Source organism: Varanus komodoensis, unplaced genomic scaffold (assembly GCF_004798865.1).
Source record: "Varanus komodoensis strain SLA01 unplaced genomic scaffold, ASM479886v1 scaffold25, whole genome shotgun sequence".
NCBI lineage: Eukaryota > Metazoa > Chordata > Lepidosauria > Squamata > Varanidae > Varanus > Varanus komodoensis.
In genome coordinates this window covers 9,823,333-9,850,211 of record NW_025335661.1, presented here as the reverse complement: position 1 = coordinate 9,850,211, position 26,879 = coordinate 9,823,333, and the positions used below count along the sequence as shown (strand labels likewise).

Sequence of the window (26,879 nt, the reverse complement as noted above, 5' to 3'; positions counted from 1 at the left end):
TGGTTATGCTAGGTAGGGCTGATGGGAGTTGCAGTCCGGGAACCTCTGGGGAGGCATGTCATCCCCACCTCGAACATTTTAAGCTAGCAGTCGTCCAACTTCTGTCAGTGAATTCCACACATGAACTGCACGTTGTGTGGGGACGCATTTTCTTTCTATCGTCCTGTGAGGCATCACTGGGCAGAGAAAAGGAAGCAGACCGGGACATTGCCATTTACATGCTGCCCCCTCCAGTTACGGGAGAGGAAACGCCCTCGGGGCCAGATGCTGGGTTTCCTGAACGGCTGTCTCCTTGGGAAGCCGCACCGCTAAGGACGTCCCGCCTCGAGAGCGCAGCTCACCACAAAGGGGAGGAGGCGGCCGAGCGGTGGCTCTTCTCTCCTCCCCTCGCCAGCACGAACAAATGGGATATTCACGGAGAAGAGCAACTCCTCCAGGGGCAGCGTCATTTGCAAGCCCCTTTATAAAGGTGGCCCCCGACCAAAGCTCGCGCCGTCGCTGCTCAGGAGGCGTCAGCGCTGCCCGCGCGGAGGACTTGGAGAGCAGCATGAACGCGCCCGCCGCCTCGTGCTCCTTGGCCCTGGGACTCCTGCTGGTCGCTGCCGCCCAGCCCTCCAGCACCCGGCAGATGCAAAGACCCAGGTAACCCGCGCGCCCGCGGGGGACGAGCGCCGCGGCGCGCCTCGCGCTGCCTGCCTCGCGCCCGCTGCATCGCCTGTTACCACGACGGCGGCGCGCACGCCCCCAGCCTGCTCCCTGCCCGCTCAGACTGTCCCCGGGCGGACCGGCGCCGCGGGAACGCCGAGCCCAGTGTCCCCGGGCACAGGCTGAGCTTCCGCAGAGACCGTCCCTGGCCGCTCCCGCCCCGTCAAGCCCGGCTTGCCTGTCCCCCGTTGCCTTGCCCCACGCCTGGCGTGGCGAAGTCTCGGTGCGCGTTGCTCCGTCTCATACTGTGAAGAGTAAAACAGCAAGTCTTCTCTCGCAAGGACGGGCTGTGAAGAAGGGCGAGCAAAAATGAATCTAAGCGTAGTGGGTGGGCGCACCACCTCATCCTCTTAAAAGCTCCGGGTGGTTGCCTTGTGCCGGGATTCAGCCCTGGTTGTGTGGTTAACGGGGGACCGGGGTGGGGGCTCTGATTTGTGTGCAACTTTACTTGAGGATTTGTACACGCTTTCCTTTTATCCATGCGGGAAATGCAAAGCACCCCTAAAACGAAGCTTTCCATAAATTCTTCTTTCTCTGAGCTGATGTAAATGTATACCTGATTACAAACTCAACATCTTTGACTTAAATCTGTGACAATTGTAAATCCTACCTTGTCTAGAATGAATTTGATAGATGCATGTTTCTCTATGGCTTCCTATTCTGTTCAAATTCACTAGCGTATGGCACAAAAAGAGCAGGATGGTTCAGATGATGGACCATGTGTGAAAGTGGTGTAAACTTAAACAGGATGTTCAATCTAGATGAGATAATTCTGTTGATTAACTTAATCCCGTATGAATGAATCAAAACCTCTCCCTTTTAAATACCTATAATACATTCCACTTTTACCACATCCCAGCATATCAGTTCTGTGTTATATGGGTGAAAAATTCTTTTTTGCTTGTTGCAATCTTTTTCAAATGCACTTGTTGGATTAAGTGAATGAATACTCATGGCTTAGTAAGAGGTCAAGGGTGAGCAGAAGATCACGGTGAGAGAACAATCTGACAGTGGATCGCTGCTTGATACATGGGAAGCCACCTAGTGCATACTGATCGCTGCAGTTTTTGCAAAGAATGTTCCACTTACTCTGATCCTGCAAGGCAGATCTTGAATTCTTTAAACAAAGTTAATACTCAGGATTTTGAAATGCAAGTGAAGACAGAAGAAAGTTTTCAAGACTCCCCTCTCACATCTAAAGCAGGTGTCAGGGAGTCACAGGATTACACTGGCTAGCCTATCCATGACAGGGACACGCGCACCACGATAGTGACATATTTCCTATTGGCAACTGTTGCACCCAACATATTCCCTACTGCAGTTATCCGAAGACACCTTATGCTTATACCAGCGTGTGTGCAGCTTTCCTCTGAGAGGCAATCCTGTGCATGCTTGATGTTCTTTGAGCGCAGAGGGAGGAGTAGTATGAATGCACCTAGGCAAACAAGCGTAACCAGAGGCCTCTGGTTTCAGTATGCATTCCTGGATTCTGAGGCATTGTTCTCCAGATTAAACAATGACAGGGTTCCAGCAGCATGCTACTCCACATTTAAGGATTGTGAGTGGGGTATTGAAACATGGGTTATGTTGTCTGAACACAGCTGAGATAACAGACCGTGGTTGACAACCCACAGTTCACAGCTGAACAACAAACCCTGGGTTTTCTTGGTGGGTTGCTTACAGTTAATAAGCTGTTGCCCTAAGTATTGTGTCGGGTATTTTAGCCACCTTATTCTCTCTCATCTCCTGTTCCAAATTAAATAAATGGGGATGAAGCACTACTGAATTTTGCCTAGTGACTTTGTCATGGCTGCTACAACCATATGGTTCGGTCTCCTTTGCCTGCTAACACAGATGTTAACCTTATTTCTCTTTACTGCAGGTAAATTTTCCTTTTTCATTAACTAAATACATTGGCCTGCTTTGCACAAGCACAGGGCTGCTTGCTGAAGCTGCAGCTCATGTTGGCATGTACTTGGTGCATTTGCCTAATTACCCACCTAGATGCAGTTTGTTCTGTGGTCAGGTGTCATGGCTTGCTGAAAAGGGAAGCAACCTTCAAATAACCCTTTCTTAAAGCTTTACAGTTTATTTTATTTTCAGTCTGATTATTTAAATAGCTTAATTTTACCACCAATATTTTTCTTGGGTAGCTCTGTTTCCCATGAAGTTGTATAGCCATATACTCAAATTCCTCAGTAAGGATGGCATGTTTGCCAACTTTTCCTGTAGAATTTCAGTTAATGTGATTTAAAACTTTGAACTTAGTACCAGTGGCACAGAACATGGCTTAAGGCAATGTGGGTTACATTTTTTTTTTCTACTGAGGGCTGCATTCTCTTGCAAGTAATCTGTCAAGGGCCCCATATCCATGGTCAGTGGAGCTGCTTGGGCTGAGGGAGAAGGATTGTGATGTGGAAGAAAGTTCACTTGCTCCTTTCTGTGAGGCATCGAAAGGGATCAGTTCATTGCCACTTACTGCCTCTCCTCCCTGTGAACCAGTCCTCCCTGTGAATGTGAGAAGGGCAATGCCTTTGAATGGGGGAACGTTTTGTGTGAGTGTTTCTCTATAAAGAGCAAGGAGGATGCTCTAGCCATGCCCATTCCCCTCCCAGGACCTGCCCAGTAGTTGCTCTAACAACACTTCCTGCCATGTAGCCTCCAAGCAAGGGCCCACTAGCCCATCCTGTCCGTAGAGGGATGCCTCTGCACTGAACCATGCTTTAAGGTTTCATCCAAATGCAACAATAGTATTTGATGTGCTTAGAAAACATTGAAACAAAAAAATAACAGTATGAAGAAGACTGGAGGATTCCTGAGAGTCCCTTGGACTGCAAAGAGATCAAACCAGTCAATCTTAAAGGAAACCAACCCTGACTGCTCTTTAGAAGGCCAGATACTGAAGATGAAACTGAAATACTTTGGCCACCTAACAAGAAGGAACAACTCACTGGAGAAGACACTGATGCTGGGAACAATTGGCGGCAAAAGAAGAAGGGGACAACAGAGGTTGAGGTGGCTAGATGGAGTCACTGAGGTGGTGGGTGTGGGCTTGGAATCCACCCGATTCCAAGAGATGGTGGAGGACAGGAGAGCCTGGAGGAATATTGTCCATGGGGTCATGATGGGTCTGGCACGACTTTGCAACTAAACAACAACAACAATAACAGTATAGCAGCAGCAACATAAAAATATTTTCCTGTAACATGTTACCTGAACCAGCTGCAGAATCACCTTGGTGTAATGTGTGTATGTGCTTGTGCGTGATGGCCCTATGAAGTTCTGCCTGAAATCTAGCAACTCCCTTCACAGATGAAATATTCCCTTCTTTCGCAATGCTAGAGATCTAACTAATCCATAATAAGTTTGTATATCACAGATGTTAGCACTTTCAGGCAACATATTGTATTACATTTTAAATAGATACAGATATTTTAGTTGCTTTTTGCAGATGCTATGTACATTTTTAATAGTCTTCTGTCCAGGTTTTATAATACTAATAATAATACACTTGTTTTATTTTTATTTATTTATTTTGTATCCCAGGTCATTTAAATGTGGTGGAATTCTTATGGGAGCATCGGGGTATATTGGGAGTGAAGGATTTCCAGGAGTCTACCCTCCAAACAGCAAATGTACTTGGAAAATTACAGTAAGCACTTTTGGAAGCAGCAGACACATTGAAAAGAATAGCATGTGGTGCTTCTGCGTTACTGGTACTTTGAATTGTGTGGTGAATGCCTTGCCTATGACAATAAATTGGTAGCATATCAGTAATTTATCAGCAAGGGCAAAAATCTGGTAGAATCCAACTTATGTCCTAGTTAAAGTAAACCCAATGAAATGCATTGGACTTATGTTAGTCATCACTTCCACCCCACATCATAGCTTCTATTTATATCCATTAGTTTATTTTAAGTAGGCCTTATATAGGATTTTACCTATAGATCATGTCAACATCCTCAGTTGCAGAACAATTGTAACTTTATCCCCAATGAAAGTTTGATGGTTAACCTCAATAGACATTGGATCTTGCTTTAAATCAGAATCTGTTATGGAATCTAGACTTTAACACTAGTCCATGTGGGCTCCTTGGCTAGGATACATTAGCAGGCACTTTATTTTGCCTAAGAATTTAACATACAAGCTTCCTCTAGATCAGAATTGGTGAACTGGACTGATCTGTGGTCCTGGATTGCCTCCAGCACCAGCTGGGAGTGTCTGAGGATGTTGGGCTCAGATCCTCTCCTGAAATGCCACCTGTGCTATTACTTGGCCTCATTTTCAGTTTCTCTGTGCTAACTTTACCACTAAGTGTTGTGTGCTATGTTCATATCATCAACATAATCATCATAGGCAGGAAACAAGCAAAATGTAATGGCTATAACAGCAGTAGGTGAGTAGCCACACTTTAGTAATAAATGGGTTTTAGAGGAAAATAGAAGTTTTGTGACTGATATATTACTCATGAAGTTGGATGGGAAGTTTTGTGACTGATATATTACTCATGAAGTTGGATGGAGATGCTATATTACTGTCAAAAGATCCATTCTTGTATACCTCTAGGTACAGAAGCGTTGTGTCCTTAAAGACAGCCTAAACATAATATTAAATAAATCATGAAATCTGGTCATTTGATGCATTATATTACAGCCTAGATTAGAAAACTTATGAGCTGTGGACTCGCCACAGCTGTTAGTTATTCTGTCTCTTGTATAGCAATTTGTAGTGCTCCAAAACACAAAGCATCACATACCAGTGGTTTTAAAAGAATTCTCTTCTTGACAGTCCTTAGTGATTTAGGGTGAGTGGTCTAAGAACATTTGGTACAGACCGTATGTAAGTATATAATATTAAAATAGCATTCTAGACTGCCATGGTCCTTTAAATGCATACGTTTCATATGTTCTGTAGCTGAAGTACATTAAAAGACGGGTGACAAAAAGTATGTTTTGAAGACTCTTCCCTATAGCAACTGCAATAACTTCCCTTACCAGAAAAAACTCACAGCATATTGAGCACTGCTTAACAAAGCGTGGAGAAGAAAGGCTGTAAGTGGTAAAACAGTGGCAGAGCTACATATCTGTTAGCTGTCCAGGTACAGTTATGAATAGAACTGTAGCTGCAGGTTGGGAACTGGGTGTAGGAATTAGCTTCAGCTTTATCAGGGGAAATGTGTAGCAGGAGGAGCCTTGATGCCTGTGAAAGAAGAGAGCTGATATATATACACACACAATATTCAGTTGACTGGCATAGGTCTGCCCATACTCCAGACATCTGAGCATGGGTGGATGGGAAGGAAACTATTGCTGTCAAGTACAGAGACAGAACAAGAAATGCGTTGAATTAATCCACTGAACTAAGATGTTATCCTCTCAACTCAAATGAGCACAGAAGCAGAACCTGAATAGCTAGATTCAACATCAATAATTTAGTTTCTGATCATTTGGGAGGTTTGCAAACACAGTTATTTTTTCTTTTCTTGCTGAGACAGTGGTGTAAGTAAATATTTGTGTGGGAAAATATTACCACAAAAATTGTGGAGCACTACCACACTCTAAACTCTTCTATATATACGGTAATAGCATTTTTGGAACTAAGCCAACATCTGTCCAGGCAAATTTTCCATTCAAAGAATGTGACAGGATTTGGCTTTCTGAAAAAGTATTGCAGCCTTTGGATGGGGGTGGGGGTCATACCTATGGTTTTTCTTTCTTCAAATTGCAAAGGATAGGAAAGAGCTGCATGTTGCAAATTAGGAGTGCCCACAATTTTGGCTCTGTCGCGGTTCTGCAAATCATATCTGTTACCCTCACAATTCCATAGGATTAAGTGTGAGTTAGTTAGTTCAAAAGTAGATTTTCTCAACTTTGGTGCATATACACAGTCTGAGCTGCAAAATGTAAAATGGTCAGTCCTCATTTCTATACATGCAATTTATTGTTCATGCTACCATCTTAGTCTCCCTTGCCATCTATGCATGATGGTCATCTTTAGAACTCTTATAGTAAAGCATGTCTTTAGTTTTAAAGTGGCTTTAGCCTCAAAATGTTTGCGACTACCCATAATCTCTGAACTCATCCAGTGGAGGGCAGAAGGAGCCTGGAGGCCATCTAAGGTTTTTCCTGCAGTGCACAAGGAGGATACATCATAGCCTAGTGCGATGTGCCACCTGAAACACGCATTAAATTCTGTGTGTTTTTGCAAGCACAGAGCCACAGCCAGCACGGTTCTTTCCATGCCAGCTGCCAGGTTAGACAGAGGGCACTCCAAGTTCGAATTTCTAATTCTGACCTCAGGATGCATTTTTGAGGTGGGAATTTTATGGTCTTCTAGACTCTGTCTAGTAGCTATAACCCTAACAGATCTAAAAAGCAGTGAGCAAGAATGAGTTTAAAAAACCAGGATTTTGAAATAAATTGGCATTCTCCACATATTCTTGCATTTTACTATTCCTTGGGCATCTTCCTTCATGCAGAAGCCAGACTTTCCAATTCAAGGCTGTTCCTGGAATCTTAGCCATGCAACTAGGAAAAGAAAAGGTTAAGTTATAATGATCCACTGCAGTCATCAGATCTGCAACATCCATGTACTGGTGGTCAGGGCTAGTTATGAATACAAGAATATGCTCTATTTTAGAACACCACCAGCTTTGAAGATGCTTGGAGTGTCTAGTGAAAATTTCCATGAGAAGAGAAACCAAGAACATTGAATTTCTTGTAAGAGTGGACAGGCCACAATAATGAAGCTTATTAGACGGTGAAACATCTCTCCCAAGAAAAGATTAGATTAAACCTGGGAGATGTGGAAGTCCCCTGGCTAGTGCTCTTGGGGTGGATTAATATCTTCAAATATTCATGCATACATATGTTTTCCTTTTCCAAAGAAAGCATCCCAAGAAGATTTCAACACTGAATTAATACCCAGTACTTTGTCCTTTGTTGTGTAGATCTGTATGAATTATGATGAATCTGTGGTCTGCAAGGAAGAGGAAAAGTCAAACTTACAGTTTGACTGCAGTTCCAGAGCCCAGCAGTTGTCATGTGTTGCTCTTTGGGGAGTACTGATTGCTTGTAACTGAACTTCTTTGGAATAATCAGATTCACATGAGGATAAAATTATACTCATGCTTTAAGCTTTCCAGAATTATATTAGAATAAACCTTCTGGCTGCAGCCCTTCATGCCCCCTCCTGTTGAGGACCTTCTGCAGAAGCATTGGAGGCAGCACAAGGGACTACTGCCAGAAGAAAGGGAAAAAAGGGCAGTTGTTCCAGTTTGCACATTGAAGCACTTTCTGCTCATACAGAGATTTTGGAACCCCCAGTTATGGGTATCGATTTCATGTAACTTAAAGTAGCAAATGCCTGAACTAAGGATGAGTTTATATCCAACATATAAATATCTACTCACCTGGTTGTTAGAATCATAAAAACATAGAAACAGAGTGAGTCAGAAGGGGCGTCCTGGACCATCTAGTCTGACCCCTGGCTCCAGCCAGTTCCACTCATGGCATGCCTACCATGTGCATGTCCAGACTATCCTTGAGCACCCTCACCGATGGGGCTATAAATGCTGAAATGAATGAATGAATGAATGAATGAATGAATGAATGAATGAATGAATGATCAGCAGAGAAACTTGATTCTTTTTCATGCTTTCCCTATGACTAATCTAGGCAACTGGTAAAACCTAGTAGGGGTTATCTGAGTATTAATCTACATTACATTGGTTGAAGCAGCAGTAGCACACATCTGGCCTAGCCATGAATGTATTGAGACATCATCCTAAACCATGATTCATTAGGCAATTCATTAATGTATAAGAAGTAACATTTACACCAAAAGGGCAATTTACACATGATAAAATATTAAGCTCTAGTATTCTTTCTCTTTACAGGTTCCTGAAGGAAAAGTGGTTGTTCTTTCCTTTAGATTCATAGATTTGGAAAGTGATAATTTGTGCAGATATGATTTTGTGGATGTGTACAATGGCCACACAAATGGACAGCGCCTTGGCAGGTTCTGTGGCACATTGAGACCAGGTGCTCTTGTGGCCAACAGCAATAAAATGTTGGTGCAAATGATTTCAGATGCCAATACAGCTGGAAATGGCTTCGTTGCAAAGTTTTCTGCAGCAGAACCACATGAAAGAGGTATTTTGCAAGTTCTTGAAGGTTACAGGAGTAGATATGCTAAGATCCATACTTTCACATAAAATTATTTGTAAACCAAGGGGATTATTTTGCTGGGCAACCCCAAAGAGTATACTGCCAAAAGCAACAGTATACTCTTGCACAAAATTCTTGCCCCAAGAAAATTATGATTTGGCAGGGACTACTGTATGAATTATCTATGGGTTTGGGGAATCTAACTACGAAGAACTATGTTTTTCTTTTTCTTTTTTTGGCCTAGCATTATGCTGTATATTTGCAGGAGACCAGTATTGTGGTGGACGACTAAATAAGCCTTCTGGATCCTTTAAAACTCCCAATTGGCCTGATCGAGATTACCCTGCAGGAGTGACCTGTTCGTGGCACATTGTAGCTCCAAAAAATCAGGTAAGCCGTGTTCAAATATGTGATCTCAGCCTTAATTTATCTTCCCGTCTGTGTGCAAAATCCACCTGTAATTTCCAGCTCTTTCAACCCTGCTCCAGCTGTGCCATCCCAATGAAGTTTCCAAGATCCACCTATCCTCTAACTACTTCCAGGCAGCTGCCATCAGCTCCATCCCACCTCATAGTTGCAGTCCAGCTTAGAGCTTCTAGCTTGACCTGTAACTGGGCTGAAAAGACAGTGGCTAATTCCACTTAGCTATATCTATGAAAATGGACACTCTGAAGATAACCCTGCCCACTAATTCACAAATCATTGGCTGTGTATTATACTTGTTACTGAGTTGCTCAGGTGGCAGGAAAAAAATATATTTTTACATTACATTTAGATCTCACCTTTTTTCCTCCTGCAAGGAACCCAGTGCAGCTTATATAATCCCTCTCTGCTCTTCTCCATTTTATCCTTACAACAAACATACAAAGGAGGTCAGGCTGAGGCTTAATGTCTCCCTCGAAGCCACCTAGAGAGCGTCATGGTTCAGTGAGGATTAGAACCCACATCTCCCAAGTCCAAATCTCAAATCACTACTTCACACTGGCTATCAGTGTGGTATCAGTAGCAGCATCAATGTAGTACTATGAGCAAAATTTTATTCTGTGAGGTAAGCTAGGCTGAGAATTAGTGACTAGCCCAAAGTCATCCAATGAGCTCCATGGCTGAGTGGGGACTAGAACCCAGAAGATCTCCCATGTCCCAGTCCACTACCTCACTCTGGCCTTTAGCATGATATTAGTAGTAGCATAATGGATTTGCATTCCATGGAAGACCTCGTTACAATTTCTTCTCCACTGCTGTAACATCTGCAAGCTCCCCTGTGATGAGTGTTCATATTCTCATAAAAAGTTTAGCTTTCAGTACATATTTTTGGGCTGAGTGTTATTTATATAGTTCTGGTACTTATGGGCAAACCCTATTTTTATCAGAAGTCTGATTCACAAAACGAACAGTTAGGATGAAGTTTCAGAAAAGAATGGCTGCTTTCTAAATGAATGGAGTGAAAATTTATTTTCTTTTTAAGGTTCAGTTATAAATCCCTGACACAGATATATTCTCCCATAGACACTATGTTCTGTGTTCATTTCCCACTATTTTTCCATGATTTTACTGTATTGTCAGCAGTCTGTTTTTTGTGAATATTATTGTCTGTTCACCTATGTTAATTCATGCTTTAAAGCAGAAGATTTCATGGAAAGAAGAGTTAGAAGAATTTTCTTGAAAGACAGGAAATCAAAAAGTAAAAGATTTTTCCTGTTACATTTAGTACAATACAAAGAGATTTTTTCAGTGCTTACTTTCTCTATCTGATTTAAACCAAGCAGAGGTACTTTTTCCACTTGGCAGCTGTTATTAAACTCTTTAAGTCTCCTTTGCTCTTTCCACCTTCAGTTTTGATGTCATAATCTACTTGCTCATGCTAGTGTTTATCCTAGTATTGAGCATTTTACCATTTCATTTCTTGGGAGTGAAACTAGTGTGCTTCATTTCATATCCATTTGTCAGTCCTAGTTACCAGTTCTACTAACACATCTTTTCATGCTATGACAGGGTACTCAATCTTTCCTCTGTCTTTTTTTCCCTGTTGTTGTCACCTAGGTTTCTGGTCCATAAACTATAGTATGGCAGTGATTGAAATACCTTCAAGCATATTTGGTAGGTTGGTTGCTTTTCATATCTACATTTAAATTTCTGAAACCTTTTCCATGCCACTTTGAGTTGCCTTTTAATCTGCTTCTCATGACCATAATCCTCCAAATGAAGGGATTCACCAAGATGAATATATTCTTCTGATCCTTAATTTACCCCTCTCCTGCACTCACTTCCATCCTTGAATTGATCGGGATAACATTTTCTTGAACTTGGGGCTGTTCATCAGCTTAGTCTTTTCCTGTATTCATCTTTAATCCACATTCCTTGCTTTCTATGTATAGATCATTTCACTGTTTATGAATAGCAAGTGATTTAATTGAACATGAAAAACTGCAAAGCACTTGATTGCTCTTTTCTATTTCCAAATGAGCCTGAAAATCTTTTCCAGCTCTCAGTGAATTATATCATATCATCAGTGTGTTCTTTCTCCTCTTGGGTACTTATTCTCAAGTAAGTGTTGCCTATAAGTTGCTTTATAAGTCTTTATTAGTGGCTTTTAATTCTAGTAACACTTCCCGGGAAGAAATATATTTACCAATGAATCAAGCTCTTTTGTTATCTCACCAACAACTTTTATTGCTCTTTTGTTTCATGTGGATAACTTCAAACTGTGAAATGAACCAACAGAAATGTTGACTTCAATAGCCTGCTCTGATTTATTGTCCATTCAGGGTTCTGCCTTTCTATTATAGCCATTATAAAGTATGTGTATATCGATGTGTATGCAGGGATGGAGGGCATTTTATTCTTAGCATGACAAACACAAGTTGGTTCTTAAGCATCACAGCACTTGCACCCTTCCAACTGATGGAGTGTGGCCTTAACACAGAGATATCACTCTTGCTCACTTTTCATTTTTCTTTTTAAAGAACAAAAATTAATCATCATGGGACATTGCAGCGCACCACCATAATACAGTGGTGGTGGAGGGAGTACATAGAATTCAGATTAGGAAAAGTGTAATTAAATGCTGTGGCATTGTTGTGGGCAAGCTCTGTTGCTTGGTTACAGCCTACAGATGAACATGTTATGGTACATTTGTACTGCCCCTGTTTTCTTTGTATTTCATCTTCAAGCAAGGTTTTGTGTCATGTGAGACAGTGATAATAGTGCCAGATAGTCAAGGAACTTAACTATCTGAACTATTTTTTCCACGGATTAAAGCAGGGGAAAGTGTTGCTCTGTTCATCTTGTCACCAAATGTATAATGACGGCTTTTTGTTCTCTTTACCTTCAGTAGGCAGGCACTAAATCCAGCTACTTCCTTGGTTATCTTCAGTGCCCTGCCTTTTCATGAATACGCACAGAAACCAACAGGCATTCACAGTGTCTTACAAACCAGCAATCAAGTGACCTCTTTTGTATTCTGGCAGAGGTATATGTAGACAATGGCTGGGTTCACACAACACTTCAGCTTCTCTGCCTGACAAAGATCCTGCTCAGCAGGGGTTCTGTGCCTTCTCCTCCCTCCTCTTCCCTTCTCCCCCACCCTGCCTCCACCACAGTCCTCCTCCAGTAACTTGGGGGAGACCGCAAGAGCACTGAGATGTCCCCTGAGCGCTGGCAAGCTGTTTAGCAGTGGCTGCACATTGATTTTGTTTTTTTTATTTCTTTTTTTTAAATGCCTCTGTGTTATGCACCCTTAGGAAAGTGAGCCAGTCCAGGACAACATTTACATTTCCCCACCACCACCGAGCCTAAACATTTTGTTGCAAAGGGTACTTTTCACACACTAAACTATGGCTAATCTTAATTATGGGTAGTAAAAACAAGGCAGTTTATAAATTATGAAGTTGGCTTGTTTGACTAATTATGATGAAGACTGGCCATTTGTTTAGGATCAGACAATGTGGAGAACTGTAGCTGATCAAAAATGGGAGCAAAATTTGCATAATTGCTCCTTAGGCTACACCAGAGAGTGGCAGAACCTGACTTGCTTAAGTTTGCTCTTATAACACTAAGCAATGCTTTAGTGTTACTTCTGAACCAGCCCATTATGTTATCGTTTATCTTCTGTGTGGCTTGCAGTTTAAACACTGACCAAGTTCACATGACATGGCAACCCATCATGGATAAATAGCCACTGTGGGTTGTCCTGTAACATGAATTTGACCGGCTGCCTGCAGAGTGGCTTGCTTTGGGGCAGCAAACCATCTTGACACCCGATGGCTTATTGTAGGGTACTTGAATTCACAGTGAGTTTTCATTTAGCTTAGGTTGCTTTTATGTGGGAGTGTCATAACTCTACTGAACTGAAGCAAAAATATTAATGCAGCCCAAAATAAATGAGCAATGCTGTCTCTTAATTTTTCTTATTATGTTACATGCAAAGAGTACAACTGATGCGGAAAGACATAAAATAATATATGATCAGATTCACATGCTTTAACATATTCAGAAGTGGATCATAGCAAGCCTTCTGGCTGCAGCCCTCATGCCCCTCCTGTTCATGAAATTTGGGGACCTTCTGCAAAAACATTTGATGTAGTGCAAGGGAATGCTGCCAGAAGAAAAAATGGGCATTCATTCCAATATGCACACTGAAGCACTTTCTGTTCACATACAGAGCTCTTTGGACCCCAGTTATGGGTATCTATTTCATATAATTTAAAGTAGCAAATGCCAGACTTGAGGATATGTTTACACCCAGCATCTAAATAGCTACTCACCTGCTTGTTAAAGTCAAACAGGGATAGCCTCTAAATTCCCTAAAAGTAGGGAATCTTCTGTAAAATGGTTCTTTTCATGCTGTCAATATACTGCAAAAAACTAATGCAGACAACTCATAAGAATTAGTAGTGACAACTAATTATTGAGGACTTGTTTGATCTACCCTACATTGGATGAAACATCGGTAGCACACATATGGCCTGCTTCGTATCCTCTGCGTTTGTAACCATGAGCCCATCAGACATAATGCTAAACCAAGCTGCATTAAGCTTAATTGTGGTTTATTTGAATGTCTGAACTCACCCTGCACAAATAACTATGGTTTGTAGCCAGCAAACTACAGTCTAAAACAATTGTTTGAAGTTGGTTTGTGATTTTCATCTTTTGTTACTCATTCTAAGGTCTAAACATAAGCATACAGCAACAGGACCAATGGGTGCCCTTATCCTTATTTGTTCCGTCCTGAGACTTATGTGATAGGAGAGTATAGAAAGGCATTTAATAAATAAACAAACAATAGATATCCTTTATTATCCTTATTTATTCCTTTAATGAGGATTTTTTTAAAGTCAGGTCTTTAGCAGGTACACATTTAAAGCTGCCTGAAATGTGGAAAAGTCATCTGTTGGGCATGTGTAGCTTATTTACAGGGTAGGTTGTCAAGCTGTGTGAACTTGCTCAAGGAAAGAATGATATATTCTGACAAATTACTTTTATCTGTACAACCATGGAAATAATTCCAAAGCGTATTCTAAAACCTACCCTAATCATGAATCATTCCCTCAGAACTGGCCATTAATTCCTAGGAAAGTTGCTGGCCATGCTTTAATTTTGCTTTGGCATATACACCTAATTCATTAAAACAGATATTTATTTCAATGATTTGGTTGTGTTTAAATGGTAATAGTTTGTAATGGTGTTCTCGAACCTTTAGTAGAATGTTTTCAAACTGCTTCCTATTAATAATCTTGTTTTCATATTCTTTATGACTACTAAGGGTATAAGGGACCTCCTGACATTGTCTGGAAGGGCGTAGGATTCTGTGTAGTCCCAGTTCCAAGATCCTGCACTCTTGGAGCTGGAACTTTGAAGGCCAAACTTCTACCCCACCCATTTCATCTGGCATGGAAGAACTATACTTCTCCAGCCCATTGGTCACAACTGGCCTTGGAGGAGAAAAAAAGGAGCATGCAGGAGTGAAGAGAGGAGGAAACTGAGGCTGCAGATTTCTGCTGATTCCCATTGGTACCCCAGCCTCTTTGCCTCTTCTCCTCTGGTGCTAATTCTGGATAACCAAAAATACAGGGTGTGAAGTGTGGTAGCAACAGAAATTGCCACTGCCACACCTGCAGGTTCAACAACTTGCATACATTTGCCGTGGAGAGAAAGAATTGCGCCTAAAATTTGTAGGTATTTTAAATAACCAATTAGTGCTTTCGCTTACTGCGCAGTATTGAACACATTCATTTGAATTCTGAAAAGGACATGCTCATTCGTTTACTCGTTCTCTTTCAAGGCCAATAGCTGTGTGTACTGCACTTCACAAAATTATTTAGGATTTTTTAAATGGTTTTGGGAAGAAGATTAAATATAATGGCCGGAGAGGATAACTGGTGATAGGTGGTTTAAACTTGTTTGGAAAAGAAAAATACTATGAAATGTTTTAATTTTGAAGAAATATATTCCTATGAATTGCCTGGAGGAATGTTGTCCATGGGGCCGCAATGGGTCGGACACGACTTCGCAACTAACAACAACAACAACATTCATATGAATAATTAACTATAGAATGTTTTCATTAGATTCTAATCCTTTTCCTACAGCTAATAGAGTTAAACTTTGAAAAATTTGATGTGGAGAGAGATAACTACTGCAGATATGACTATGTGGCGGTGTTTAATGGTGGCGAGATTAATGATGCTAGGAGAATTGGGAAATACTGTGGAGACAGTCCACCAGCGTAAGTAATGGTATTAGTTTTACTTAAATAGCTATGTTTTAAAACCTTCTGAAAAGAGGGGGGAATGCACGGGCGTTATTGTTCCTTATGCACCACCTTATTCATTCTCTTGTGCTTTTATAACTGATTTGTCTTAATTGTAGAACAACTGTAGCTTCAAATCTGAATAACAAACTATAGTTTCGTTATACTGATAAATACCCAATCTGGCTATAAAACTGTACTTATCTTCCATGTGAGGAAGGTGGAAAAAAATGAGAGGCTTGTTGTGTGCCATGATGATGTATGGAAAATGAACTGGGTCCATAGCATAAGTAGGCCTTTGCTTGCATTTCTTGCTGTTTGGCACTCATGGGTTTTAGTTCATGAACCCAGCAAATTAAAAATTGAGACTTTTTATCCATTTCTATAACCTGCCAAGACAGTCATTTTAGCTAATGGGTGGGCTAGAAGTTTAATAATAATAATCAATTAATGACAAAAGTAGTAGTTTCTAATGTAGAGACAATCTGGATAACACAGTAATTTTACACAGACAGCAGGTAAGAAAATACATTCAGAAGATATCCGAGAACTTGCATCTTTACCTGTATTGTGCTATGCTGGCTGGATTGCATTGGTTGGGTTGCATGCAGATCTAGAACATTTTAGTGCTTATTTACTTATTATCTCCACTCATCTCCACCACTTTCTGTGCATGTCTGTCAACTTAGCAACCTGTAGTGCATCCTTTACTGAGCAATGCTTGTGAAAGACCCTCTTTCTCCGAGCTGTGACTTATTTTCTCCAATGTTAGTTGAACCGTTCCCCTCCCAAGCCAGTAACCAGGCAGATCCTGTCTGCCTTCCTTGACATTTGAGCACCAGGGAACAGTGGGATTGTACTCAGGCTATATGAGGAAGTTATTGCAGTTTGCTTTTGATCAGTTTGCTTATGCCAAGTTTACACCTTATAGGCAAGAAAGCATATAAGGAAAGATCAGGAAGGAGATAGATTTGTGAACATTAAAGGCTTGGCTGAAACAGCTAGAGCACAATCCAATTGGGGTGCTTGTATCCTTCCAGACTTGGGGGAATACAGGCATCCTATTGAGGGCAGAAAGAGCATGGAGGTGAAGGTCATCTTTGTGCTTCTCCTGCCCTGCAACTCAGCTAGATGGCTGATTTTGGCAGCAGGAAGGAGGCTGAGTGCTGCCAGGATACATCTTATCTTGCTGGTACTCTTCTGCTTTCCTCCCTGCTTCCTAAACTTATCTTTGAAGTCACACTTGCAACCTCAGAAAGGCAGCTGGTGCAATTCTTTCCATATCAGCTGTGGGTTGCACAGTAAAGGCACTCTAAATTTGGAGACCAGTCTACAAGGTCAGAGTGTTTTTTCAATCTCAAAGCTGAGTCTCCAAAAATTTGATGGCTATGGTAAATGCGTCTAGTAGCTATTATATAGCACCACCAGACAGTCCATTCATTTAGAAAAAAATTGATCAATTAATATGGCTACAGGCAGTTCCTGGGTTATGAATGAGTTCTGTTCCTGAGAAAAAGTTGAATCTGTATGCAAGTTGGGTCACATATAGTTGACCCTCCACATTCACAGGGGTTAGGGGCACAGATTCCCTATGAAAATGGAAAAACCACAAATATTTGCAGCCTCCCCTTGCCCAACCTCACCCTTGCCTCCTCTTTGCATCAGGGAAATGCTGAATAGATTTCCCTCTCTGGATGGGCAGGGCAGGAAGGCATGCTTTGGAGGACCCCCTCTCTCCCCTCACGCTCTCTCTCACTCTATGGTGATGATGATTTTCCATAACTCAGGGGACTGCCTGTATTTTTAATAAAAGTACTTATAAAAATAAAGATGGCTTGCACTGTCTTAGAAATCACATTTTTTTTCACACACATAAGCGGGAATACCAGAGAAGCACCTGCTGTTATATTTTAACAAATTGCAATTATAACGGGATAAAAACTAACATGCATAACAAAAAATCATATCCATTCAGCATGATCATTTAAAACAATGTTAATAAAAAGGAAAGAAAAACAAGGTGCAATGCTTCTCTTTGCATATTCTAGGAGTAATGTACATAAAAACTAGCCATTGTGTACATCTACAACACTTTATGGAAAATGTGCATATAATCTGTTGATGAAGATAGAATTGCACACATTCTGCTGACAGTATGTCTAATGTTCAGCAGGCCATAGAGAAAGCACTTATCTCTACATTTTGCACATTCTCTGACCCTTGTGTACTCTGTCTGCAAGTCATAGCACAGAATTTTCACAAATGACTTAATTTCTAAGATTAATCGCAATGATTACTTCTACACACTGGTGCCATCTGGCTGTCAAGTTGGTTAAACTGAAAATAAAGTTCATTTCTGGGATTATGGAAAACAAGAGATCTCTCAATGGGTTTGAAGATCAGCTGGGTTTTTCCTTTCTCTGTTGTCAGTTTCCGGCCTACACTTTATTTATTTATTTATTTATTTATAACATTTTTTATGCCACCCCCATCACAGAAAGCCTCAGGGCAGCTTACAAAGCAGGATAAAACAAACATAGAATAAACATTAAAAATTTGGAGCATCTCGGCTGTATCATAAAACCAATAAATAAAAACAACAGTTAACAATTAAAATATCGTTTATATAAAAAGGTCTTGGCCTGGCACCGAAAAGCAAATAATGACGCGCCAGGCAGATCTCTCTGGGAAGCGCATGCCATAGGTGGGGCGCCACCGCAGAGAAGGCCCTCCTCCGGGTACTCACCCTCCTAACATCCTTCACAGAGGGCTCCCGGAGAAGGGCCTCCCCCGCCGATCTCAGGGCAGGAGGGCATATGTGGACGCAAGCGCTCCTTTAGATAACCAGGTGCCAAGCTGTTGAGGGCTTTATAGGTGATAACCAACACCTTGAATTGGGCCCGGACTTCAATGGGGAGCCAGTGAAGCTGACGGAGGACTGGGGTTATATGAGAACAATGCCCAGTCCCCATCAGCAACCTGGCAGCACTATTTTGCACCAATTGAAGTATCTGGACCATCTTCAAGTGCAGCCCCACGTAGAGCACGTTACAGAAATCTAATCGGGAAGTTACCAATGTGTGTGTCACAATCGCCAGGCAATCATTCTCCAGGTAGGGACGCAGCTGATGGATCAGCCGAAGGATGGATGGATCTGCTACACATGCAGCAGAAGGAGCTGGCAGAGTACAAAATGAGCTGCATCCTTACAGAATGTGGTGTCAAATACATGATTAGATATAGAGGCCACCTACACTTGTTGTCCTTTTCATCGAGAGTTTTTGAGAGCTGTAGTGACAAAGATGCTAAACAGGCTCTCTAGAAATCACTAGACTCTTCTGCCAAAAATTATGCTAAATTGTCACTGATGTTCCTATGGGAGACATTAGGAATCATTGAAGCTACACTTTCTATTATGTCTGACCCTTAAGACCCTGCAAATGGCTGCAGTACTATGCATTCTTGCTGCACTTTTTTAGAAAAGGGAAGGGGACATCACAAGCCAGACCAAAGCCACTGTGAAATCAAGGATGATAGGATTTAGGCTTCACTGGGGTTTCCAGTATCTTTTAACTTGATTTCTTTAATTTTCAGTTACTAGTTTTGTTTGAATTGCTAACACAAATTCATAAAGACATGGCTTGATGAAGTTCTACAACTGGAGTAATCCTATATTAAATCTGAAATCTATCCATAAATCTAAAAAGTTTCATTAAATGTTTTTAATTTTGTAGATTCAGTTTAAGACATAAGTGGGCTACTGCATGTGTATTATGCAATGGTCCATTTTAGAACTTCTTGTTTTCTCAACGTATTTGAATGTTACTGTTCTCCTGAGAGTCTAAGTAAATATTTGGGTGGAGAAAGATTTCTTCAGGAGTTGTGCAGCTTATTTCAGTATGAACATTCATCCAAGTAAATACTTAGTCACAAGGATCTGTATGTTCTATATGGAAAAAAAATCACATTGACAAAGGGTGGCCTAGACTTCCGTTTAAATATTGCTATAAATATTTACAAATATGGCATGTTTTATACTATGATGCAAAATCTATTGGTTGTACATTATTTTCTTTTAGACCTATTACTTCTGAGAGGAATGAGTTGCTAGTTCAGTTTTTATCTGATTTAAGTTTAACTGCTGATGGCTTTATCGGTCACTACAAATTCAGACCCAAAAGGATACCCACAACCACATCACCAACCACTGCTAGAACTCTCCCTGCCACTACAAGTGAGTATGAAGTTCTCATTTTAACAGCACTGAAGAAGAAGAGAGAGCTTCAGTGTTATCATTTTACCTCTGTTACCATTTTCTTCTCTATTATAATCCTACTGTAATTAAAAGACTGGAAAAAGATTTGCTTGGATTAATATTAGTGGCAAGACCTTCTGGACTGCAGGAATGGAATGATATCAGTATAGCCTGAAATATTACAATGTTGTGAACACTACATAGTCTTACATGCAAGATACCACGCATAGATTTTCAGAAACAGAATCAGCAGAGGGAGATGTCTTATGATGGGGTTGCTCAGAGGTTCTGGGACCCCAGCAAGACTATGGATCCTTTTTATACAAGCTCTTCCCTGTTTTTGTTCCAAATGATAACCATGAGACATTCTTATGTTCACCATTGGCTCTGGAATTCCACCTTTTCATTAGTCAGGATTTTTCCCTCCATTTAATTACAGTGCATAGATTACTCCCAAGGGTCTCCATGAAATTGAGGCTTGATCTGTGCCACACATGGCATGGCTCTTTTAGAGCTACACTTTGTACAGAATGTGACAAATTAACAAGAATACATCACACCAGTATGTCAATAGAATATTGGTTTGTTTGAAGTGTGCTTTGTCAGGGCTGCTTTGAGTTATTACTTCGAGTATATTAGTTCTTTCTGTATGATGGGGGAGAAAATGAAAGCCATTTTTAGCCAACATCTGAAATACTTAAACTGTCTTCACAACTCTATCTTGGAACAGCCTTGAAGCCGACAGTTGCCCTGTGCCAGCAAAAATGCCGAAGGAGTGGAACTCTTGAGAGCAATTACTGTTCAAGTAACTTTGGTAAGAGTAGCAAAGTATTTTTTTTTCTTCAAACTGGTGATTTAGGGATATATGTTTAATTTCAGGGAAGGGTCAGAGCATTTATTTGTAGCTACCATTAGAGCACAAGGAAATTCTTTCAGATCATAGTACCTACATACTGGTGTCTGTGACTCAGTTATATTCCTTGAGATGTTTTGAAGAGAAGACAGTATGAATGTGTGTCAGAAAAAAAGTGTTCCAGTCTAAACACAAATGACCAAACAGAAGGAGAACTGTTGCTCTATGAAAGTGTTGATTCAGTGACGATGCTGGCATGTTGTCTTCTTGGAACAGCCAGTATTTCTTACTTACAGTGATAAGTTTGTTGTATGTCTTCCATCAGTTCTAATTTCATAATGCCTCTTGGAGACATTTCTCTCAAATGCAGAAGTTGCTTGTTATGGCAGTTTAAAGACCTATATTCTGGCTTTGCCTATTCAATTATAAATGTCTGTACTTTTTATGTAGTGTCTCAGTGCAACAACAGTTACTCTGATGAAAGAACTTAGAGATAACTCATGTTATGTTAGATATATAGAATTTTAAAAGGAAGAAAGTCTCCATTTGAGTTCAAACCGTTGGCTCTGAGGGCTGGATTAGGATGCTCTTGGGTTGCTAGATGCCGAACCTTGGCATGCACACACAGGCATGTATGCACAAACAGACATGTGTACGCCAACACTTAGAAACACACTTTCACATTCCACATGCACAGACTTACCTCCTTTTCCTAGACACATAGTCTTAACCCTCCCTGTCCCACAAGCCCAGAAAACAATTTTTCTTGGTAGCATTAGGGAAAGCATCTCCTTATCTTTGACACTTCCAGCAAGATGTTGGGCTTTCCTAACTAGTGCTTGTACCCTGTGGTACGGTGCTTGTTACCTCTTCCAGTCTGAGAAGGTGCCACAGATGGCACTCTTTGAGTCTGATTTTGTAGCCAACTGTGGATCTACCTGATCATTGTTCCAGTTAGCCCACTTTTAGCTAGTTTACTAATAAGGATATTGTGGAGCACTTTGTTAAAAGCTTTACTGAAGTCAAGATACACTACATCCACGGCATTCCTACCGTCCATCAGGGAGGCTACCCAGTCAAAACAATGAAATCAGATGTCAGGCAGATTTGTACTTGAGGATCCATGTTAGCTTTTAGTAATCATTGCATTGCTTTCATGGTGTTCATAGACTGCTTTATAATCTGCTCCAGAATTTTCCCAGTCAGACTGACTGATCTGTAGTTCCCAAGTCCTTCTTTTTTCCATTCTTGAAGATAAGGACAACATCAGCCCTTCTCCAGTCATCTGGTAGTTCACCTCTCATCCATGCGATAACAGACAATGGTTCTGAGAGTTCTTCTGCCAGTTCCTTTATGACTCTGGGGTGTCCATTGGGCCATCCATAGTTTCCATCCTGCTCCTTTAGCTTGTACTTCCCCTTCATCCGGAAGGTCATAGATCTTCTTTTGGGAGAAGACTGAGTCAAACTAGGAATTGAGCACTTGCCTTTTCTTTGTCATCCATTAGCATTTTGCCACTCACAACAAGTAGTTTAACCTCCATTTCTTTTCTCTGCCTTTTACTTTGTACACATCTAAAGAAGGCATGGTTTTTTCCTTTTTTTTTTTTTTTTTTGCGCTTTTAGCATCCCTCAACCAGCCTCAATTCATTCCTAACGTTAGTCTTCCTGATACCAAAATTCTGTGCTACCTGCCTGTATTCTTCATTTGTAGCCTGCCTTCCTTCCACTTCCTGTACATGTACTTTTTTATTTTCAGATCATCTTTCAGCCATATGGGCTTCTCCTATTGTCTTCTACCCCTTTCTCTTGCTGGAACTGTTTGTAATTGTGTCTTTAACATTTCCTGCATTAAAAATTCCCACCTGTCTTGGACTCCTCTTGGGGCTTCCTTGGACTACATGAGCCACACTGGAAATGGATGTGGGCAACGCACCTTGGAGTTAGTAAAGGCAGTTTGAGATTGCTGTAGTGCTTGTACTATGCAAAGTGGTCATATTTCTACTTCATTGTGTACTCATTGTATTTCAATGTATTAATTCTGCATCTTTCTTCTTAGTAATAACTGGATCTGTTATCACAACAAACATCAGAGGTGGAAGCTTACATGCAACAATATCAATTATTAATGTGTACAAGGAAGGAAATTTAGCAATCCAGCAAGCAGGCAAAAATATGAGTACAAAGATTGTTGTTGTCTGTAAACAGTGCCCTCTTATCAGAAGAGGTAAGTAGACACTAATAGAATCCTGGATTTTGCAAACGACATCCATTTTCTGAGAAGTTAATAGTCAAAAGTTTATAGTTACAGAACAAAAGCAAACTACCAAATGGCATCAAACCCTAATAATACTTGAGGACATTCACCAGCTGTATGTTTGATTCTAGCCTTTTTTAACTCAAACCTCTTCAGTTATTCCAATTTATGTAGATAAAAAAGACAAGTAAACTAAAAGAGAAAAAATTATGGGTTAATCTGCTTCCGCTTACTTAAAAATCACTGAAGACTTGGCTGAGACATCTAAGAAATTAGCAGATTTACACAACTTTAAATCTGAACTATGTTACGGAGGGGAAAGCTTGGATTGCATTTACCTGTTCAACTTTTGGATTGGTTATTGGGACTTACTCTGTTTGCATTTAAGTAAAGCATAGAATTAAAACTCTTTTCATGGGTTTCAGGATAGTTAAGTAGCCAGGAAAAACTGAATAATCACTGGACAAATACTAAAAACAATTTCCTCTATGTATAATAGAAATATATCTGAGGATAGCATCCATGTCAGCACAATGGTAATATAAATTGTGCTGTACTCATGCAAATGTCCTGTAGCACAACACTGTGCAATAAAATTTATGTTAGTGCTAGTACTGATTTGGATTGTGCCTCAACTTTCTTCAAATCATCAGTGATCTGTTCATTTAAAAACAACAACAAAGCAATCAGGTTGCAAATTGAACAGAATGATCACAAGATAGAATAAGCAGCAAAAGAAAGAATAAAAGACTCAGTATTTCCCAATGCTTGTGGTGTGGCAGAAAGAAAGGCAGGAGCCATGTTCCCTTAAGCATGCTGTTGAAGGATGAGGAAGGACACTCATTCTATAGAAGCTTCTTGAAATATGCTCTGTGCAGGCTCAAAGGCCATATGCCGGAATGCTTATGTTCAGCTAGGAGCCTAAATTATATCTCAAGTGTGCAGAAACTGACACTTGGAAGCACTGAGGTACCATTTTATCAGTTAAAGCCACAGTTTTATTCAACTCTTGCTAAAGAAATCCTGCAGAAATATGTGTTTTCCAAGATCAAGTAGAAATTAATGTTTTACCATTTTTTGTCTCTTCCCCTGTCTCAATAGGTCTAAATTATGTAATCATGGGCCAGGTAGAGGAGGATGGCAGGGGTAAAATCCTGCCCAGCAGCTTTACAATGACTTTCAAGACTAAGAACCAAAAGATCCTGAATGTCTTGAAAAACAAGCAATGTTGAAATGTGATTTATAAATTTTTATTTTTGTAGCTTTGCCCCATCATCTTTCCTCTAGAATTTCTTTACACAAACAAGTTGAAGAAATTGTCCTTTCTGAGCAGGTGGTATACTTTCTAGATTTTTTCACTGTAACGCCTATTGACTGATGTTGCAAATATTAAAAGAAAAATAACTTTGAATGTCATATTTCCAAACTTTCCATCGCACCAGCCAGCCTGAAACATACATAGGGCTGGATCTAGGGTATGTCCCATTGATGGAAGGACTCCTTTCATGGAAGGCCTTTGCCCACTTTTGGGAAATGCCTTGTACCATAGTTTGCCCTGTTCAATAGGACCTTCCCTATGTAGAATTTCCAGAGGACGTAGGTGTTGCCATGGGGAGATGAGGATCAACTTCTGCCAACCGAGTCACACACACATAAATCTGACTCTAACCCCAAATGTCTACTAAACAGAAGTTCTTAATTTATACTTAGGAGAATTTTTTAAAATGACAGATGAGGTGATACAAGTGCAATATTTATATTAAAACATTTTAACAGCTTTCTTGTTAAATTTTATTATCTACATGTAATAAAAACTTTTTAAAGTTCATGATGTACATAATTCTTAATTAGCAAAACATAAATAGGCATTAAGAGTCAGAGAACCTCAACTATCTCTGCATATCATTTCTGGTTTAGAGCTAACAATATTCAATTCATAGAGAATTCTAATTTAATGAAGTTTGTAAATATATTTCAGATTGTGGTCAGGCTGGAATTTTAATGCTCTCTGGTCAAAGGCCCAGTTTGCACTTAACACTAGCAAATCATGGATAACTTATTAATGAATTGAAAAGGTTAACCTAACCACAGGCTAACTTTGGGTTATTTAATCCACAAATGACCCATGGTCCAAATGACTAATTTTCCACATCACACCAAGCCATCTAATGAATAAATTATGCAATGTGGGGTCATGAAACAGTTGATACGGCATTTGAAACAGCTGATCGTTTGTTCACATCTTCCTTTTCAGGGGTCATATTTCAGAACATATACTGCTATAGTTACTGTAGTTCACTGTCCATTCTTTTAAAAACCTGCAGAAATAAACATGAATGTATAGAGGGGAGAAATAGGAAATCTGCATGCATCTGCAGTAATGATGCAGTCCATTTACTTCCCAGTCACCAAGTATGTGTATTTTTCCAGTCCAAAAAAGCTGCACGAGTATAATGACAGAAGCAGCAGGACAGAACAAACAAGGCATCAACAGTAATTATACCCTCAATAGGGTCTTAATTCATTCCATCCTCTGTCACCTGAGGAGTCTTTTAGAACCGTTTGTAAACTTCAATAAATACTCAGGGGGAAAAAAAGCCCCCAAAAGAGATGTGGACTTAGTATCTCCATTTCTAGAGTAGCTGTAGTCTCACAAATACGTTGAAAAGGCAGAAGACACAAAAACTATTAGTTAAATCCTTAAAGTGAGATTAACAAAGAAGAGCACTTTCTTCTTCCTCCCCCTTTTGGTGTATTTGCTTTTGATGTTTTTACCCTTCAAACTGCTTTTCAACTGGAAGCAAGGAAATTGGTTCTTGAAAACTACAAATTTGCCTGTACACAGTGTCACTATGCAGTCTTTTTTTTTCTATTGCACTTTGCCACTCCCTTTGACAGCTGAAACAGACAAGGAAATAGACCAGGTAAGACTAAACATTTGCAAATAACCAACAGAAATTATATTATTAAAGCATCCACTGTTGCACTCATTTCTGGGTTTGAATTACTGGGGTTTTTTTACAGGCAGTTGACCAGTTACAGTTGTTCCAAAATGCTGCTTGGACAGCTATGAAGGACACCTGTGATGGCACAGGTGAAATTGCAAAGAGTAGCAGGGGTGGGTCATTGCTATTAATCTAGTAAACAAAAAATAGTTCTCTCAGGTTTGGACAACTTGGTAACCCATCACAGATTGAATATACCTTAAAGCAAGCCAAGGATTGTTAGGGTGGCTTTATGCCTAAAAAGAATTCACGCTGTGGAAAGCAGTCTAGGTAGGCAACAGAATAACCCACCATACCTGGTCATCCACAAGTGGGTTGTTGTGTCATGAATCTGGTTATAGTGTCCAGTTTCACACATTGGGCAATAATCTATGATCAGAGATGGATTATAGAAAGTAAAAGCAGCTGGCATGCAATCCAGCAACTGGTGTCTCTCTCCATAGTTTACCACCATTACATGCAAACTGAGTCATAGCTATGTCCTCAAAGTTGCCATGAGGAAAGATAATAAAGAGGCTTCCCATGTTGAACAATGTCCAGAAGAGACACTTTGTTTCAGTAGGTATTATATTGTGCCTTAGCAAACCTAGCAATGATTGTTGACTTAACTGATTTTACAATTTGACAGTTTTACTGGCCCTTGAGACAGGCTGAAATAATAAAAATTAAATGTTACCATGTCTTCATTTTACATTTCTCATTTGTAAGTAAGAATGTTGTTGAATCATTGAATACAGTAGCTAGAGTGTTGGCACTGGGTATGAAAATACTAGATTTGACTACACTTGGAAAAGACCCTTGAAAAAAGTCAATATCACACTTCATTAAGTTGCTGAGAATAAAATAAAATTAATTTTGTCCAGAGATGCTTGACTAAAAGTAAGATGAA

At 40.3% G+C, this 26,879-nt stretch overlaps 1 protein-coding gene across 10 annotated transcripts in view; it reads left to right on the top strand.

The window, feature by feature from the left end:
• The first annotated feature begins 497 nt into the window (after positions 1-497).
• Positions 498-26,879, top strand: part of PCOLCE2 (procollagen C-endopeptidase enhancer 2) — a 102,073-nt gene continuing 75,691 nt past the window's right edge. For 5 of the 10 annotated variants that reach the window (XR_006414980.1, XR_006414978.1, XR_006414977.1 and 2 more), the window contains exons 1-6: positions 3,807-4,357; positions 8,603-8,858; positions 9,118-9,263; positions 15,461-15,597; positions 19,701-19,855; positions 20,607-20,690. Coding sequence is in view for 5 of the 10 variants with exons in the window: in XM_044432795.1 (XP_044288730.1) it covers positions 4,085-4,357; positions 8,603-8,858; positions 9,118-9,263; positions 15,461-15,597; positions 19,701-19,855; positions 20,607-20,690; positions 22,788-22,955; positions 24,087-24,217 (1,350 nt within the window). In the remaining 5 variants the exon portion in view is untranslated. The other 5 variants (XM_044432798.1, XM_044432797.1, XM_044432796.1 and 2 more) reach the window with 5 other exon arrangements.